Genomic DNA, 20,226 nt, shown 5'->3' with positions numbered 1-20,226 from the left:
AGCAAGATTGGGGGTTGAGCCCTCCAGGAATCCTGGGCCCCGCCTTGTTGGGGTTACGAGGACTCTGCCAGACAGCAGAGTGGAAGGGGAGTCCTCAAGGGCAGGGAGGCCACTGGGTAAAGGAAGTGGGAGCGAGGACTCGGATCCTTTCGCTAGCCCACTTCACGGGGTAGTGCAGAAGCCAGGAAAGTTCCCAACAATAGCGGGACTATTCCCCCGCTTACACTATGGTGCTAGATGCAGTACAAACACAGGAAAACCATAGTGCCAGGCCCTGGCCCAAAGAGTTTAAATCATCTGATGTTGTAGGCCATACTTTCATAGAATTATAGAAGATTAGGGTTGGAAGAGGCCTCAGGAGGTCATCTAGTCCAACCCCAACTAAATCATCCCAGCCAAGGCTTTGTCAAGCCAGGCCTTAAAAGCCTCTAAGGATGAAGATTCCACCACCTCCCTAGGTAATCCATTCCAGCGCTTCACCACCCTCCTAGAGAAATAGTTTTTCCTAATAACCAACCTAGACCTCACCCTTGAGACGATTGCTCCTTGTTCGGTAATCTGCCACCACTGAGAACAGCCAAGCTCCATCCTCTTTGGAACCCCCCTTCAGGTAGTTGAAGGCTGCTATCAAATCCCCCCCTCATTCTTCTCTTCTGCAGACTAAATAATCCCAGTTCCCTCAGCCTCTCCTCATAAGTCATGTGCTCCCAAATCATTTTTGTTGCCCTCTGCTGGACTCTTTCCAATTTGTCCACATCCTTTCTGTAGTGGGGGGCTCAAAACTGGATGTAATACTCCACATGTGGCCTAACCAGTGCCGAATAGAGGGGAATAATGACTTCCCTTGATCTGCTGGCAATGCTCCTACTAATGCAGTCCAATATGCCATTAGCCTTCTTGGCAACTGTTGACTCATATCCAGCTTCTCATCCACTGTAATCCCCAGGTCCTTTTCTGCAGAACTGCCGCTTAGCCAGTCGGTCTGCAGCCTATAGCAGTGCATGGGATTTTTCAGTCCTAAGTGCAGGACTCTGCACTTGTCCTTGTTGAACCTCATCAGATATCTTTTAGCCCAATCCTCCAATTTGTCTAGGTCACTCTGGACCCTATCCCTACCCTCCAGCATATCTACCTCTCCCCCAGTTTAGTGTCATCCGTGAACTTGCTGAGGGTGCAATCCATCCCATCATCCAGATCATTAATGAAGATGCTGAACAAAATCTGCCCCAGGACAGACCTCTGGGGCACACCGCTTGATACCGGCTGCCAACTAGACATCAAGCCATTGATCGCTACCTGTTGAGCCCAACGATTTAGCCAACTTTCTATCCACCTTATAGTCCATTAATCCAATCCATACTTTTTTAACTTGCTGGCAAGAATACTGTTGGAGACCATATCTAAAGCTTTGCTAAAGTCAAGATATATCACATCCACCGCTTTCTCCATATCCACAGAGCCAGTTATCTCATCATAAAAGGCAATCAGGTTGGTCAGGCATGACTTGCCCTTGGTGAATCCATGTTGACTCCTCCTGATCACCTTTCTCTCTTTCAAGTGCTTCAAAATGGAGGTTTTGAGGACCTGCTCCATGATTTTTCCAGGGACTGAGGTGAGGCTGACTGGTCTGTAGTTCCCCAGATTCTCTTTTTTCCCTTTTTTAAAGATGGCAATATATTTTCCTTTTTCCAGTCATCCAGGACCTCCCCTGATCACCATGAGTTTTCAAAGATAATGGCCAATGGCTCTGCAATCACACCAACCAACTCCCTCAGGACCCTCGGATGCATTAGATCTGGCCCCATGGATGTGTGCATATCCAGCTTTTCTAAATAATCCTTAACCTGTTCTTTGCCCACTGAGGGCTGTTCACCTACTCCCCATACTGTGCTGCCCAGTGCAGCAGTCTGGGAGCTGACCTTGCCAAGACCGAGGCAAAAAAAGCATTGAGTGCTTAAGCTTTTTCAACATCATCTGTCACTAGGTTGCCTCTCCCATTCAGTAAGGGTCCCACACTTTCCCTGGCCGCCTTCTTGTTGCTAACATGCCTGTAGAAACCCTTGTTACCCTTCACATCCCTTGCTAGCTGCAACTCCAATTGTGCTTTGCCTTCTGATTATACTCCTGCGTGCTCTAGCAATATTTTTGTACTCCTCACTAGTCATCTGTCCAAGTTTCCACTTTGTGCAAGCTTCCTTTTTGTGTTTAAGCTCACTGAGATTTCTCTGTTAAGCCAAGCTGGTCAACTGCCATATTTGCTGTTCTTTCTGCACATCGGGATGGTTTGTTCCTGTGCCCTCAGTAAGGCTTCTTTAAAATACAAGCAGTTCTCCTGGACTCTTTTCCCCCCCCGCCCCGCATATTAGCCTCCCAGGGGATCCTGCCCATCAGTTCCTGAGGGAGTCAGTCTGCTATTCTGAAGTCCAGGGTTCAAAGTCTTCCTAACTGTATCAACAAAATTTGGGAATATATCCATTTGTGCAAAATTCTACATGCTGAGCAGAATCAGCATTTGTGTGTAGTTATCCAGGTCAGTTTGTGTTTCCAAATGTGGATTTTTACATGAATTAATAAAGGCATCAGCAGACTTTACATGTGCAATTAGAAAAGCTATTGACAATTTGGCCTTAGCTATTTTAAAATGAAGCCCATTTCTGGAACCTTTAAGAAAGATTGAATAATTCTCACTTTTTTTCTTTTTATCATTCTATTTTATCATTTTGCCAGAGCCCACACCCCAACCCCCCTCCCTTTTATCATTCTGCCTTTGGTCCCCTCTTTTGTCGCTCCTATTTGTCACCCCGTGCTCCTTAAGCAGCTGCAGTCAGCTTCTTGACAACATCTCTTGGGATCAGTCTTATGCCCTGTGCTTTTTGACTGAGTGCTCCAGATCTGGTGCCTCTTATCCCTGTTTGTCTCTCCTCAAAGTCAAATGTTTGGTCTGTATCCCAATAATCAGCTGTCACAAAGTTCCTCAAAACAGTCTTGGCCACTAAAAAAAAAAAAAAAAAAAAAAAATCTACTTAAGCCTCTGCTTAAATAAAATAAATGTATTAGAAAAATTGAGAAAATCCTATCAAATCAAAAGTATATGACACAAAAATACATACCTAGGTCTAAGACTCCCCTCACCTTATCTAGGTAAACACCAAATGCTCTGGAAATAAATGCTCACATCTTTAGGCTTCTGTGCCTCAAACAAGCTCATATCAAGATTTTTCTATGTTCATATATGGGTATATTAATTTACTTCTGGTATTAAATGGCCCCTTTGCCTGCCAGTTATATTCTTTATACCCTTTGAAGGGACAGTTGTGAGAATGCATTAGTATGTTCACTATGAGGTCATGGGATTTTGGACAGTGATTTAATCTCTCTCTCCTCTGAAAATGTGGTATTTTCCAAGATTATTAAACTTTGCCTCATTTGTTCGGGGAGGCAGTTGTCCTTCTCCTGCCTCTCCTTATTAATTTCAAAGTTCCTTTGTCTTGCAAATAAAATTACCACCAGCCTTTTCCACATACAGTGGCTTTCTCCCCAGGAAGGCATGGTCAGTTACATGTAGAAAGATCTAGTTTAATTGTTAGACAATAGGCAAATCTCTCTTTCAGAGTTTTAAAAATCCTCAGCTGCTCAATAACATGAGTAGATAGCAGATATGATTTTTCCATAGATAGTATGCCATCTGCAGTAAAGACCCTTCCCTAACTGCAGGAGTGTAGCTGACGGAACTGGGGGAGAGGTTTGTGGACCACCATTTTATTGCTGTTTACCACTAATCGTTCCCACTGTCCTTTGTCATGTTTATAGGAAGGACAGAAGTCCTCTGTATCTGTAAACTCAAGAAGAGAGAGGAGATTACACCTAACCTAGTGTTTCCTGAAGGATAGCACCCACCACTATACCTAGGCAGTTATGATAACAGTAATCCTTACACACTTACCTGTATCTAGGTATTTCATGTATCTTTAAACAAGGAACATCTGCTTCCTCCATTATTTCATGGAGGTGTGGTGAATAGCTGAAATGGATTTTTTTCAGTTGAGGAGTGTCATTTTGTAGTAGAATTTGGATGACTGAATGCAATTTGACAAATTAAGACCATTATTACACTTCATGTTTAGGAATAAGCCTCTTTGCTTGCCATCTTCAGAGTTGTTGCATAGCTTGCTAGGCATAGCATGCTGGGGCGTGGGCTTTGGCCAGCTTCCCACTTGTAGAAACATGGAAGAAGTTCTACAGCCTGCATAGCTTCCTTAGAGATGAACCATAGTTCTGAATGCAAATCTTGAGGCTGTAGCTCTCTGCACTGGCTATTCATTATTAAAGCTGGAATCGTTCTTAAGTCTTTCAGGAGTAGATCCATTTTAATATATTTTTCCCATTTTTAAAGCTTTAATGTTTTCCAACAGTTGAGTGCCCTGTCAATTTAGGTGCACAAGTACCACTGAATGTCTAAATGTCCTAAATCCCAAGGTGGTTTTGAAAGTCTCACATTCCTGTAGTAAAGGGATTTAGCACTTACTGATGTGCCACTAAATGTTTTTCAAACATTCTACTTCAGTCAGCATTTTTAAGCTATAAAAAACATTTCCTCTGATTGATTGATTGACTTTCCTTTATTTTACCAGTTTATAGCAGAGACTATTGTAAAATATACAAAGACTTGGGGAGTAATAAAACTGCAACACAGAAAAGAGTGATATTACTGGCTTATTCCCCCCTAGCAGTAGTTTGTTGTAGGTTGTAGGTATTGTTAATGGTGCCTCTTCCTATTTTTGATCTTTAACAACAGTTAGGAGGAAGCATTAATTTGGTGGCTCTTTGCTGGTAAACCTATGCTGAATTAATTTGATTCAGCATAGGTTTACCAGCAAAGAGCCGCCAAATTAATATTAAATATTGAGATAAGAGTAATGCCCCAATTGGTAACAGTTTGCAAAATATTTCCTCATAAACCACACAGACATTAATTGCAGCACTAGTGATAAAAAGTATTTATGTTCAATTTTTGACTGAGTTGAATGTAGTAAGAGAAGGGAGGACATAATTACACAAATATATTACTTTTGTGAGCAGCATTAATGCCATGGTGAGCTCAGTTTTATTGCTCAATAAGGAGCCAATCCATCATAACATGCCTGTGCCCAGAGACAGATTAGGGGTTTGTGGGGCCCTGGGCCAGAGCAAGTGGGGGCTCCTCCCCACCCCTTCTGCCTGCAGTCCCCCTCCGGCGCTCCTGCTGGGGAAATGGAGTTGAGCACAGGCTTGCCCTGCTCCGTCTCCCCCCCTTCCATCCACCCACTGGCCCAGCACTCCTGCCAGAGAGTGTGGTCAGGGTGCAGGGGCTTACCCCACTTCCTAGCAGGAATGCCAGGTGCATGGAGCAGCGCAGGCCCCCTTGCCCTGGCCTCACTCCCTGGCAGGAGCACCGGGCGGGCGGGATGTGGGGGCGTTCATTTTTCTGGAGGGCCTGCAATTGGCTGTGGCCCAGGGCACAGGCCCCGTTGGCCCAGTGGCTAATCCGTCATTGCCTGTGCCCTTGTAAACTGTACAAGGCCCAGAAGACTGCTCCATCAAAGGTTTGCCACAAAAGTTCCAACCCTGCCACCCACTCTGCAAAGCAGCTGGTAAGGGGTGAACTGCAGAATTGCTTAGGAAGTAGAGAGCTCTTGCAAATGACCTCTTCCTTTCTATTTCACTGGTGGTTTTCTGGGCTGTCTCAAAGCTACCCAAGGCATAAAGGAGTAATTCCTACTCTGGGGCTTAAAATCCAGTCCAAAGGCCACACAGGGAAGTTACTGTTTGTTTCAAACTTATAAAACTAACTGGAGCTGCTGCTCTATCCTCAAAAATGCCGTGGGCAAGTCACTTTATATCTCTGTGCCCAAGTTTCCCCATCTTTTAAGTGAGGATCAGACCTTCCCTCCTTTCTTAGATGTAGATCTCAAAGAGCTTTATAAATGCTACATAAGATCTACATATTGTTATAATGTCACCTCTAAAATGCTAATTCCAATCCAGATCACTTTTATGACTGAAAGCTGTTTACTAGCTTCCAGCTATCGGGTGATACCTATGCAATAAGATTGATAGTCCTTTGTCCACATCACAAATAGCCACCCCCACAATTGGTTTTCTTGGTTGATGAGGAAAGAAAAAGTCAGTGACTCTTTCTTTTGCTGACTTCATAACTAATTCTGAAAACCTCCCAAACTTCTAACGCAGGTAATGTGATTATAACTACCTAGTAATACTCCTGTACACAAGAGAAACTTTCTCCTCTCTGCTTTTTGTATTTAACCTGTTGTTTGAACATGTTGCTCACCATAATAGAGGCTCAAACTATATGTATACTCCTGTGACGGGGTGATCCACTCACCACTGCTAGGATTACACTACCTCCTGGGAGTTGTGGGGACTAGCTTGCAAGGTCAACACCCCTTCCCACAGTTGCACACCGTCTCTCCACCTCTGCGTGTGCAGCACCTCTCTTGCATCACGAGTTGCTGCTGCCTCTTTGTGACTTAGCTGTCCGGCCAAGTCATTCTACATATTTTCTCCTCCCAGGGTACAAAAATCTTCCTTCAGCAATCCTAGGCAGTCTTTTCATTCACTGCCTTGTAGTGCCACTCCCTCAATGGCTGGCATGGGAACCCGGGCCCACCATTTATTCTGGGTTTCGGTTCAGGGACCCTCTAACCAGCAGTCAAAGACTGTTCCTTTCTAGACCTTACTGCCTTTCCCCGAGCCCTGTCCTACCTTCCTCCCCTCATTGGGTTTGCCAGTCCAAGTGCACCTCCCTTCTCCCAGGGAGTGACTGCAGACTTTCCCAGCAGTCCCTTCTGCTATCAGCTTCCTGCCTTGATAAATACAGCCTCTCTCATTCCTCCTCGGTCAGGGCATTGCGTAGCCACCTGATTCCTCTCAGTTATGGCCTGTTTGGTTAATTGTCCCTCCTCTTAGCCTACATTAACCTTTTCCAGGCAAGTGCAGGGTGAACACCCTATCACAACCCCAAATTAAAAAAAAAAACAACCAAAGTATCAAAAAAAAAAAAGTCACCATGGCTAAACAGAATAAAAAAGGTGGTTAAAGACAAGAAGAGATCCTTTAAAAACTGGAAGTCAAATCTTACTCAGGAAATAGAAAGGAGCATAAACTCTGGCAAGTCAAGTGTAAAAATGTAACTAGGCAAGCCAAAAAATTTTTTTTGAAGAATAACTAGCAAAAGACTAACATTTTTGTTGTTAGTTTGTAAGTACAACAGAAGCAGGAAGCCTGCCAAACAATCAGTGGCTCCACTGGACAATCGAGCATTCAAGGAAGATAAAGCCATTGCAGAGAAGCTAAATTAAGTTTTTGTATCAGTCTATGCTGCGGAGGTTGTAAGGGAGATTCCCACATTTGAGCCATTCTTTTTAGGTGACAAATCTGAGGAACTGTCTCAGAATGAGGTGTCAGTAGAGGAGGTTTTGGAACAAACGGATAAATTTAAACAGTTATAAGTCATCAGGAGCAGATGGTATTCACCCAAGAGTTCTGAAGGATCTCAAATGTAAATTGCAGAACTACTAACTATGTATAAGACACAGATTTTTGTCACAGATATTTTTAGTAAAAGTCACAGACAGGTCACGAACAATAAAGAAAAATTCACAGAAGCCCGTGACCTGTCTGTGACTTTTACTAAAAATATCCATGACAAAATGTCCAGTATTGGGGGTAGCTGTGTTAGTCTGTATCCTCAAAAACAGCAGGGAGTCCAGTGGCACCTTAAAGACTAACAGATTTATTTGGGCATAGGCTTTTGTGGGTAAAAAACCCACTTCTTCAGATGCATGGAATGAAAATTACAGATGCAGGTATTATATACTGACTGACACATGAAGAGAAGGGAATTACCTCACAAGTCAAAATGGGGAGCTCTGGGTCCACACCACCTGTTGGGGCTCAGAGCTCCAGGGTCCCCCGTGGCTCAGAACTGCAGGCCCACAACGGCTGAGAGCCAAGCATGGGGATGGGACACAACACCCCCACAGCTCCCAGTCACCACAGGCTGAAGTCACAGAGGTCTCGAAGTCATGGATTTCATGACTTCCGCACCCTCCATGACTAAATCATAGCCTTAACTATGTACACTACCTATCACTTAAATCAGCTTATGTTTCAGATGACTGGCAGATAGCTAATGTGATGCTGATTTTTTTTTTAAGTCGCCAGAGGCAATCCTGGCAATTACAGGCCAGTAAGCCTAACTTCAGTACCAGGAAAATTGGTTGAAACTATAATAAAGGACAGAATTATCACACACACAGAGTAACATGATATGTTGGTGAAAAGTCAGTATGGCTTTCATAAAGTGAAATCATGCCTCATCCATCTGTTAGAATTCTTTGAGGTTAACAATCGTGGACAAGGGTGATCCAGGGGATAGTGTATTTGGACTTTCAGAAAGCATCACCAAAGGCTCTTAAGCAAAGTAAGCAGTCATGCGACAAGAAGGAAGGTCCTCTCATGAATCAGTAACTGGTTAAAAGACGGGAAACAAAGGATAGGAATAAATGGTTGGTTTTCACAGTGGAGAGAGGTAAATAGCAGGGTTCCCGAAGGATCTGTACTGGGACCTGTGCTGTTCAATATACTCAGGAATTATCTGGAAAAGGGGGTAAACAGTGAGATAGCAAAGTTTGCAGATTATACAAAATTACTCAAAATAGTTAAGTCCAAAGCAGACTGTGAAGATTTACAAGAGGATATCACAAAACTGGGTGACTGGGCAAAGAAAATGTCAGATGACATTCAATGTTAATAAATGCAAAGTAATGCATTTTTACTCCCAACTGTATATACAAAATGATGGGCCTAAATTCGCTATTACCATTCAGAAAGAGAGTCATTGTGGCTAGTCCTCTGAAAACATCGTCAGGGATAGGTAGTAAGGCAGAAAATATCATAATGCCACATTATAAATCCATGGTCTACCCACACATTGAATACTGCGTGCAGTTCTGGTCGCCTCATCTCAAAAAAGACAGTAAGAATTGTCAAAAGTACAGAGAATGGCAACAGAAATGAGTAGGGGAATGGAACAGCTTCCATACGAAGAGAGATTAAAAAGACTGAGGCTGTTTGGCTTGGAAAAGAGACTCTTGAAAGGGGATATGATCATATCGAGGTCTATAAAATCATGACTGGTTTGAAGACAGTGACTAAGGAAGTGTTATTTACTCCTTCACATAACACAAGGACCAAGGGCCACCCAATGAAATTAATAGGCATCAGGTTTAAAACAAACATAAGGAGTACTTCAACGCACAGTCAACCTGTGGATCTCGTTTGCAGGGGATGTTGTGAAGGCCAAAAGTATAAGTGGGTTCAGAAAAGAATTAGATAACTTCATGCAGCCTAAGTCCATGAATGGCTATTAGCCAAGATGGTCAGGGATGCAACCCCATGCACTGGGTGTCTCTACACCTCTGATAGCTAGAAGCTGGGACTGGATGACAGGGGATGGATCATGGGATAAACTGCCCTGTTCTTTTAACTCCCTCTGAAGCATCTGGCTTTGGCCACTGTCAGAAGACAGGATACTGGGCTAGATAGACAATTGGTCTGATCCAGTATGGCCGTCCGTCAGAATCTAGAGTACCATGTATCTAATTGGAGATGGTGCCATTTATTAGAAGTGTTTCAGAGAGGAATGAAACGATGAGTTTATACTTTGTTGCCAGTACTGATGTTGCCATCAAACTGTGACTGACTCCCTCTGTTACAGAGTGAGGGCAGTGACTGTGAATGTGCACCCAATGTAAAGAATTTTCCAGAGAACCAGACACTGATCAAGCGCATGATGATAAAATGTGCAGATGTAGCAAATCCTTGTCGCCCTTTAGAACTGTGTATTGAATGGGCTGGGAGGATTTCAGAGGAATATTTTGCACAGGTATGTTTTATTATTATTATTTTATTTGAATACATCTTATTAGCTCACACACAAGTGCACACATACCATCCACTCTGTGCTAGTCATTTTAGAGTCCATCTAATATTCCTATAGATTCAAAATAGAAATGGTTTTAATCTACTTTTCTCCCACTACTAGGATCTCGCTGTTTCATACGAGAAAAAACATGCCTACATCTAAACCTTCAACTATTCGTGACTAAGGCTCTGGGTTTGTCATGGATTCTGTGACTTCCGCAGCCGCCCCGTGTGGCTGGCCCAGGAATCGCACTGGCTGATGCTGGGGCAGTCTTGGGCCTCCCCGGCTCTCAGCAGCAGGAATTTTGTGGGACGTAGCTCAGGGCTTGGGGTTGGGGCTGCTGCTCACCTGGTGGGGGCTCCTCACCCTCTGCTCCCCTCGCTCCACAATGCAGCTCTGCTGGCAGCAGGCACCGCCCCTGCAGCTTCCATTGGCCAAGTTCCCAGTCAATAGGAGCTGCAGAACCAGGGCTTGGGGCAGCAAGTGGATCTAGGGCCGCCGCTTCCAGGAGTGGGTAAGGAGCCTGCCCCAGCCCCACCAACCCCCTCCCAGCACCCGCACCCTTGTCCCTGAGCCTCCTTCCCCAGCACCCCCAGTGCCCTCCCCCCAGGCTGCACCCCCGTCCTCAGCACTTGTTGTGCCCCCTTGAGTCCCCTTCCCCCCCCAGTTTGAGATAGGGGTATTTTTAGTAAAAGTCGTGGACAGGTCACAGGCCGTGAATTTTTGTTTACTGCCCATGACTTTCACTAAAAACACCCGTGACTAAAACGTAGCCTTATTCATGACCTGCTGCCTGTAGGGCCAGACTGAGTTTAGTATTGGGTTTGAAATGTGAAACTATTTGGAGAACACTTTCATGCTTCAATTGTTCTATCTGGGTTGGACTAGATGATCTCCTGAGGTCCCTTCCAACCCTGAGATTCTGTGATTCTACTTTCTGTTACCTTCTCAGTCTGCCCAACAGCCCAAGAGATAATTACTCATCACGTTACAATCACCATTCCAGTTTCCAGTCAGACCACTCTCCCAGATGAAGGTAGTAAAGAATTCTGTGTCTGCAGAGACACCTTGGTGTTCAGTAGAGGATACTTTTCCTTCTGTCATACTTGAACCAATATCTCAGCATGGGGTTATGCAGCACTCTGCTATTGAAGGTGTTATTTTTCAGATATGATGTAAAACCAACCACATGTGATCACTAAAGTTGCCATGGTAACCTTCATAAGACTAGGGACGTGAGCCCTGCTTTCCTTCCTCACTTTCAATGCCATTATGCCTCCTGCAGACATTTCCTGCAGTTTCCTGAAAATGAAATACTCTTCAGTTCCTGCTCCAAAGCACTGTGGACTATTAAAAAGCTCTTGGGCGCCACTCCACTGGTGGCAATGTTTCAGCAGCGAGAGAAATGATCTCTCATCCCAATCTCAGTGTTGGCTTGAGCGTAAAGCACTCAAATGACCGCTGTAGCAATGCAAAATATTATTTACCCTGTGTGATTTCCCAAACAGTGTGCTCGAGGAAACTAAGAGCTGCACAAGAGACAGATGGCTGATACATTTGTCAAAATCCAAATGGGAGATATGGCACGGTTATTAATGGAAACCATAGTGACAATTCTCAGAACGTTTTGGAGTTCTGCTTTATTCCACTGAGTGGAGTCTCTGGATAATTTCTAACTCTAACTCTTAACATGAACTTGATTAAACATTGATTAAAATATTACAAAAATGTACTACGAAATAAAGATGTTGTTACAATTTAATTAGTACTTACTGTCATTATGAGGCAGCAGCTGACTCTAGCTCTTGGCACTTGTCTGATTTGTCTTAATATTATAAATCTTTATAATTATAAAAATAAGTATAATTACACTTAAGGAAAAGGGCAAAAGATAAGAGGGAAAAGATTTTCCTATTCGTATCTCTTCTGTGCACCATGGACAGAGCTCCGTAGTGGGTCTCTAGCTAGGACTATGGAATAGGGCATGGTGGACACGTCAATGCAGCAATGACAGCAGGTCCACACAATGAAAGTGTCAGGGTTAGTAACGTTATTATAAGTACATTTTTTTGTTTGGTTTTTTTTTCCCCCTCCAAAAAAAAATAAACACGATCCTTGAACTAGGAGTTTTTAATCCATCTTAACGCAGGACACAGTAATCCCCCCAAGGAATTAGTCATATTAAACTACTAGCTTGCAATTTTTGTGTTCTGGTGATTGGCTAAAGAACCACTTATTGTTTCGGTCTACTTACAAATTCACCTAATTCTCAACTTGTCTTCACCCTAGGACGGCAAAGGCAAAGCTTTAAAGGCTAATATTAACTTTGTTTTCTACAGACAGATGAAGAGAAAAGACAGGGTCTACCAGTTGTAATGCCAGTATTTGACCGAAAGACCTGTAGCATCCCCAAGTCTCAGATATCCTTCATCGATTATTTTATAACAGACATGTTTGATGCCTGGGATGGTAAGAAGTTTACATTCTCTTCTTTCTCTGTTGAAGAGCAAATCCCCGTTACAAACTCAATGATATTCTCTCATGAATTATCTCAAGCCCTGTTCTACTGTTTTCCATTTCAATAACTGTGTCAATACTGAATATGCAGGAGGATCTAAACATTAGTTGTGTAAATTGCATTATTTATACTGAAATTGAACATTATTGTAGATCATTTCAGAGAATCAAGTACTTTTAAAAATAAAACATTTTATTCACCTTGTTTAATGATTTAAGATGAAAATAGTTATTTTTTACCAACTTTCTCCTTTAGCAGAATATTTCTTCTGAGCAAATGAAAATTAAGCTATATCTTCCTGTTAGTAAAAAGAAAAGGAGTACTTGTGACACCTTAGAGACTAACAAATTTATCAGAGCATAAGCTTTCGTGAGCTACAGCTCACTTCATCGGAATGCATCGGAGACTAACATGGCTGCTACTCTGAAACCTGCTTCCTGTTAGTGTACCAGAATTATTGATAAATCAGCCCACTCGTAAAAATAGGATTTGCTTACCGGTGCTGCTGTTGTGAAAACAGTGCAGAATCTTGCCCCAATAACACTACTTAGTAGTGCAACATGTAAAAGGATGGCAAGGTTACACCCAGATCACCTGCCAGATTATAATAGTGTAAATGTTAGGCCAAGTAAGGCTGGTGCTATCCTTCTGAACACTACGCCATACAAAGCTGTGATATGTTACTCTTTCTTCTGTCCACTGCAGCATTTGCACATCTACCTGTTTTGATGCAACACTTGGCTGCTAACTACAAACACTGGAAAACATTAGATGAGTTAAAATGCAAGAGTCTCAGGCTTCCAGCAGAAAACAACAACTGAAGCAACGAGAAGAAAACAGGACCTCTTGATCTACCAGTCACACTGTGAATCATTTACTAAATTAGATACAAGAGGCATTGTGTCTCCTTTAATATGAACTTAAAACTCTGCAGCAAGGAGAAAATATTTTACTCCTCACTTTTAAAATGCTCTAAATTCAACAAAATTGTTTTTCATCAAGGTATGTAAGTGGAGATGAATAAATAGTCTTTGGAACTATCCTTTTGTGGCAGAACAGGTATTTCTAAAGCTAATTTGTAATGTTTGTTTTAGTGCGTTTGTCAAATCTTGTAACTGGTGCAATTTTATTTAGTGACTTAAATATACTATTTACAAATGGTTCTCCTACAAAAGTGTAATCTATTCACCTGTGAAATGCAAATAAGTTAATCAAAGACAAAATAGAGTAAAAACCACCATAATTTGGCATAAATTTGCCCCCGTTATGTAAGTTTTCCTCACAAGGAAAACCTTTTAAGAACTTTATTTCTAAAGAGAAGCTCTAGAGTAGAACAAATGAGGCTGCATAAATAGTTGCAAAACCTGCTGTTTTCAGAGGAACACTGCCTAGACTGTCTACAAACTTTAACCATTTGTTATTAATCAAAGATTGAATATAATTTTACCTCTGTCATATTGCACAGATCAACCTGTTTCTCGCCTTTCCCATATAAACTCTTGATTGTTATAATTAAATCAGTCTAATTTAATTACATTTATTATATAGAGGGGATTTATCATGGTTCATATAATTGGTGCGATTCACTCTTTTCTCTGCCATCATACAGAGGTTACCAGGAGACATTTTGTCATATTTTACATGTAAGCCAATACAGCATGGGATTGATCAACAAACTTTTTAATAAAATTTTGTTTGTACACATGGTCACTAAGATTTTATTAAATCTAAATTTTATGGACACAAGGCCATATGGGGTGTGTGTGTGTGTGTGTGTGTGTGTGTGGACCTGTAGCTTTTTAAAGAGTTTTCAGGTTATAAACTATAACAGCATTATAATTTATGCTTTTTTCCCCTCTAATAGAATATGCTGTTTTATTAGATGATGTAAAAAGTATTTCAAAAGATGTAAATAAGTTAGAAACTGAACATAGTATTTTCATTAGTTTTAAAATATGAAATTTATGGTAACGCTTCCAAAGCACAAATGCATATTTTTATACATCTCATTTTAATCACGAATTTGTGCAAACCCTGAGTTCAGATTTTAGACTTTGTTTAATACTAGCAAAACAGCTAACAGCAATTATTGATTTTTAACACTGTGCACTCCAACCTGCAGTCAAGAGTTGCGAGCTGTGACTTTGTAGAAAGAGGTAACGCATTGCTCACAGAAAATAAAGGACTTTGGACAAGCTCTATACCTCTGTTTTGTGCTGCATCAAGTAGTAAACCAGGTAAAAAGAAAACAGACATACTGCTATGGAGGAAAAATGACAATGATTGTAGTTTACTGCAGGAAGCTTACATAATGTGCCAACATTTTTTCTATGTTTTGTACCAAGTTATGTAAACAAATGGAAACTGTACAATTTCCATGCAGAGAAATGTATATTAGCTATATTTTTGTTAGAATTGTAATAGAATCTTACTTTTGTCATAGCTGAGGCAGTTTGCTGTGTATTATAATGCTGCGTTGTGTATATTTGACGAATGGAGTTTTTGGTGAACTGTCTATATTAATTATTCCCATAATGTACCACTATACGAAGTTTTAGTTCTGATTACATTTTTTTCCAATGGATTTTTATTCAAATAAGTTGACTTGTAGGTTTTATACTGTAAAATGTTTTTTCTTCTCATTCTTCCATTTACGAGCAAGTGTTCTGGTTATATCTTGAACCAATTATATGCTGAAAGACTTGACTCTCGTTGCAGTTTCTGTTGGAGAGGGAGAAAGATCTCCCATGAAACTTCAGAGTGTTGTCACTTGAACTCAGTTTGTTAAATACAGTATCAGTTTTCCGACTATAAATGCTGTGTATAAAGATTTACTTCAACTTTCTATTGTCAAATTTTATACCAACTTCAAACTCTTACAATACTGTAGGAAATGTTAACTGTTGAAGAAATAAAGCTCAACCACAGTTCTGTTCATCTGAAGCTTTAATCTGCAGTCAATATTAGTTGTAAAACGCTACACTCTTTCCCCAACACATGAAGAAACAAAATTGGGGTTAAGCAAGGTAACTAGTAGTGGAATGATGACCTTGTGCAATAAAAGCCTTAGGCCAGGTCTACACTACCACTTAAGTCAGCACAACTTGTCACTCATCCTTGTTGGTTTTTTGATTTCTTCTATCAGAACTTTCTCCTGCTGGTTTTACCCTAGGAATGAGTGGTCTGGCCCTTATGTTTTAATTGCACTCACTGCAGCCTCAATTCAGCTAAATCCAGAATAACAAACTTTAAACCTCTCTCTTTCAAGCTCTGAAAATAGCTGCCACTGATTCAAAAGGAAGAGATGACATAGGAAAAGCTATAGCTCTGTTTACTTCTGAAAGATGCACCACCACCATGCCCTAAAACCCCGTTTTTAAAGCTGCTGGGTTTTCCTCTGTGCTTATTTCTATTCAAGGGCAGTCTCAGGGTAAGTGGATTTAAAACCAGCTAAAAAAAAACTCTCCTAGATTTCTCTCTATGGCTGAACAAGCCATTTCCAGTCTCAGTTGAATATGGAGGTTCTCACATTCTAAAGAGCCTAGAGGGCTTGCCAGTGTTTTTATTCAAGTCAAATGAACTGAGATGAAGAAATGATGAAAAGACTAATCTAATTTGTAAATATACTTCATATTAAACACACTAATGTTACATAAGGCATCTCAGGTGCCTCAATCCCCACTAAGGTCACAACTACTGTGAGCTACCAGCATCCTTGTACTATTCAGTTGGCAAAACAGGCACTGGGCATTTCTTCTCGCCCCCTACTTTTGTGCACATTATAAAAACTTAAAATACTAAAAATCATCCTACCTAATGGCATTCATGTTTATCATTTTCTGCAGACATTTAAACCCAGACCACAGGTAAGAAAAGCCATCTACTTCTGCCTTTAAATAAGAGGTTATATAAATGAAATTTCTAATTATCCTTCCTTAGCCCCCCTGTGAGTTTGGCTCTGTTAGAAAGAAGTGAAAATCCCAATGACAACTGCTTCAGTTATGATTAAACCAAGATTTTTAGCCTCTCTCATGCTGATTTCCATCCATGTTTCTTTAAAAGAAAATTATGGATTCTAACGATCAATTATAATTAATACAATTACTTTCAATGGCTTAAAGAACAAACATGGCACTTCTGCTGAAGCAGCAGGCCACCGTTTCAAACATGCAACATTCTCTTTTGGCTGTATAGAGTAATAACTAAGAATTCAAAGAAAGGAAAAAGACACCACCTTTATTTGTAAGGCATAATGATACACAAAGTTATTTTCAATATTTCAACTTTTCAAATAGCTCAATTTCCTTTACAGACATACCTAACAAACACACAGCTCATGCACATCTACCTCTTACTCAGCCAAGTTAGAAACTAAGCTGCAAAGCATCATTTTGCTCTAATTTTTGAAATAATGTTAAACTGCGCAGTCTAGACTCTCTTTCTCCATCTTTCCACAAAATAATAAGATGGTCAGCAGAGCATGTCACCAGTCCAAGTTCACTAAAGTACAGGAACATCTGCAACAAAAACCATTATCATGATCGTGCTGCACATTTAGATTTAGGCAAGTTGCTTATTTTCAGCTTTGTGTGAGACAGTTCATTGGGGATCCCACAATATTTCTGTTTAAATGCAGAATAATGTTTTCCACATATGTGAAATTTTATACAAAGTTTTCCATATCATATGTAAACTATTTGATACTAAAATGTGAGGCAGTGATAGCAGAAAAAACAATCTGTGTCACAATAATAATCTCTGGTTCTTATATAGCATTTTTCATCAGTAAATTTCAAAGCATTTTAGCGAAGGTCATCCCCATTTTACAGATGGGAAAACTGAGGCCCAGAAATGAAGTGACTTGCCCAAGATCACCCACTAGGCCACTGGCAGAACCAGGAAAAGATCCTAGGTCTCTGGACAGCCAGACCAGTGCTCTAACCACTGGGCAACACTGTCTTCCCCTATCACATCAGGGCCTGCACACCACCAGTGGTCATACAGTAAGTGAGGAGATGGCAACTTCTTCAGGCAGCAAAGTGTGTCTAGCCAAGGCAAACACAGACTGACACAGGAAAGTGGCCCAGCCAGAAATGCTAAAGAATGGCAGAAAGGGAGTTAACAAGATAGTTAGGGCTGACAAATGGTGCTACTGGCAAGTACACAGCATAAAGAAAGGGAAGCCCCTCAAGACTTCTCTTCATGGACTATCAACAATCTGCCAACAGTCAAGAAGCAACAAACAGTAAAAGGAACCAGGAATGGCAAAGCAGCAGATGTCAAACTGTCAAAATATGAAAACAATTCAGTGCAGCAGTCAGAAGAACATGTCATGAGCACAACTATCTCACAGCTGTAATATCCTGATTCCTCAACTGATTAGGAAGATTCTGTCCTGCGGAAGCATTCAGCCAAAGGAGTCTGTCACAGCCTGCCTCCTCCAGGAACAGCCATAGCAAAGTCACCAGCAATGGGGACTCTCCCAGGTAAAAATACTTCAAACCCACAGCTTTGGATATCATGTTCCACTGGCAACTTTCATCATGCAGGCTAGTTTTCTATCTTAAACAGCTCCAGTCTGCTTGGAGTTAAAAATTACAATTTTCCCCAAAATGCAGCAGCAAACAGACCCAGCAATCTGGATAAAGGCTATTGAAGAACAAACAGTTGCATGGTGGCACGGGGTATTTCAATGATTGATTCACATGTGCTCTCCACAGGAAACGGCTGTGGCTGATTTTTTAAGCAAATATCAATTTTTGCATGAAAATCAAATACAATCATGGGAAAGTACTGTTTAGAGCATAGGATACATTTTATCCTTGGCTTTGTTTTGTTACAAAGATCCAAGTGGGACAGCAGCTCCCGGATTTGCATGTTGTGCCAGGAAAAACCTCACTTCCAGAATCAAAGGGTTAATAATATATTAATTGCGGTTAAGTGTGGTTACGCTAGACCTTCTCAACGATGGTATAATAGTGACTCAAAAAAGAACTGTCTTCTACACGACTGCCCCTTCCTTATTCTCTACCTTCTTTCCTGTTTGTAAAGATAGTGGGGAACATAAGAACGGCTGTGCTGGGTCAGAGCAAAGGTCCATCTAGCCCAGTATCCTGTCTTTCAACAGTGGTCAATGCCAGGTGCCCCAGAGGGAATGAACAGAGCAGGTAATCATCAAGTGATCCATCCCCTGTCACCCATTGCCAGTCTCTCTCTCTCTCTCTCTCTCTCTCTCCTGGTTATAGAAAAGTCCATCCCATCAACTAGCAGGAAATGCCCCACCCCTAGTGCTGACAACTATATATTTTAATTGTTTTATATGAAATCAGTGTTGGTGATATACGTAGGATGGAATAGGCCCTTTAGCTAGGTGTTCTACCTCCCCAACCAACTCTTTCTTCTCTAGATACAAAACATTTCTTTCTTATGCTGAAATTCTATAACAAGAAATAGATACCCTTGTTGGTGTTCCTCAGACTGGAGAACCAAGAAGACACAGGGGGAAGTGCAGCTATTTAAAATTAATCACTAACATTTTACTGGGCAGATACTAGCATGGAGTGGTACCTGCTTTAAAAAGGCAGATATAAAACATCACACTGTACACATGAGGGACAGTTAACATTGCTTTCAATCAACAGCCAAAAAAACCATTTCTGTAACTAGTTGATGAATGGTTGATGGCTGATGAATGAAGAAAGGATTTTCATAAATCTTATAGGACAGAAGGCTGCTTAACAAGTTTTATTTATTACAGCCCCCTGGGTTGGAGTTGGAGCCTGGAACCTGCATATCCAGGTTCCCAATGCCAGTTTCTGAGGACTCAAGTAAAGGTTGCTTAAGAAACCTGATAATGCAGAAGGTTTTGCCCCAGACATCTTTGTGATGGACTTTGGGTTTCTCTTTTTTGAGAAACTTGCTGTGAACCAGGCAAGGCCAAAGTACAGGCCTCATGCAGCTCTGCAGCGTGACAATCAGATTCCCAGTCTCCTGAGCCATCTAGTCATAAATTACAGATGTGTAAGAAGAAACATTACCAAAATTACAGCATTAAATAAAATTCACATTTTGTTTCTCTTACTAAATTCCACATACCTGCACGGCTGACGAATGCCCAATCAAATCGCCAATAAGCTCTAAGGAATATGATGTAGTGCTTTCTTGCATCTTTTTAGCAGTTTGGCTTGCTTGTTTGTTGGCCCTTCCAAATCCCCACATGTTGAGAAACCCTGGGACACATATAAAAGAGAAAATCCTTCTTTCCATTTTGGCAAAGGCTTATATTAATATTTGATGAATTAAACACTATACTTAGAGGACTATGGGATATTGTCACTTAACTCAAAAAAGACAACAGATGTGTAATAAAACATTTCTGCACCTGCATTAAGACCACACACTTCTTAAATCAGTGGGTAACAGAAACTTTAGATACTGTCCCCCTTAGTAGGCCTGTCATAGCAGACAAGTTAACTTACCCACTTGGATTGTAACTGGGATGAGACAGTGAAGAAGTGAAGAAGCACAGAGAGAAGCTGCCCAAATGAACCCACAACACAAAGTTGTATAGTGCAGTATTATGAGGCTTACCTCTAGTCTGTGCTGCCTAAATTGATTGGTTGTCCTTAAATGGAATGGAAAGGGAGGAATGAGGCACGGATCTCTCTCCTCAGTGACTTGCACAAACACATTCATGTTTGTCAATAGCTAACAAGCTCTAGTT

At 41.3% G+C, this 20,226-nt stretch overlaps 2 protein-coding genes across 4 annotated transcripts in view; one reads left to right on the top strand and one right to left on the bottom strand.

Annotated features, from left to right (window-relative positions):
• PDE8B (phosphodiesterase 8B) overlaps nucleotides 1-15,209 on the top strand; it is a 182,174-nt gene extending 166,965 nt beyond the window's left edge. For both annotated transcript variants that reach the window (XM_038402078.2, XM_038402073.2), the window contains exons 20-22: nucleotides 9,779-9,946; nucleotides 12,325-12,454; nucleotides 13,209-15,209. In XM_038402078.2, coding sequence (XP_038258006.1) covers nucleotides 9,779-9,946; nucleotides 12,325-12,454; nucleotides 13,209-13,324 — 414 coding nt within the window. In that variant the 3' untranslated portion in view covers nucleotides 13,325-15,209. The remainder of the gene's footprint in view (nucleotides 1-9,778; nucleotides 9,947-12,324; nucleotides 12,455-13,208) is intronic.
• WDR41 (WD repeat domain 41) overlaps nucleotides 14,543-20,226 on the bottom strand; it is a 42,156-nt gene continuing 36,472 nt past the window's right edge. Inside the window, exons 12-13 of one of the 2 annotated variants that reach the window (XM_038402081.2) lie at nucleotides 19,599-19,732; nucleotides 14,543-15,224 (exon numbers count right to left, since the gene is read on the bottom strand). In XM_038402081.2, the coding sequence (XP_038258009.1) occupies nucleotides 15,174-15,224; nucleotides 19,599-19,732 (185 nt within the window). In that variant the 3' untranslated portion in view covers nucleotides 14,543-15,173. Of the gene's footprint in view, nucleotides 15,225-16,712; nucleotides 17,021-19,598; nucleotides 19,733-20,226 lie in introns of those variants that run through there. The other variant, XM_038402080.2, reaches the window with a different exon arrangement.

Source organism: Dermochelys coriacea, chromosome 5, assembly GCF_009764565.3.
Source record: "Dermochelys coriacea isolate rDerCor1 chromosome 5, rDerCor1.pri.v4, whole genome shotgun sequence".
NCBI lineage: Eukaryota > Metazoa > Chordata > Testudines > Dermochelyidae > Dermochelys > Dermochelys coriacea.
This window is presented reverse-complemented; position numbering and strand designations above follow the sequence as displayed.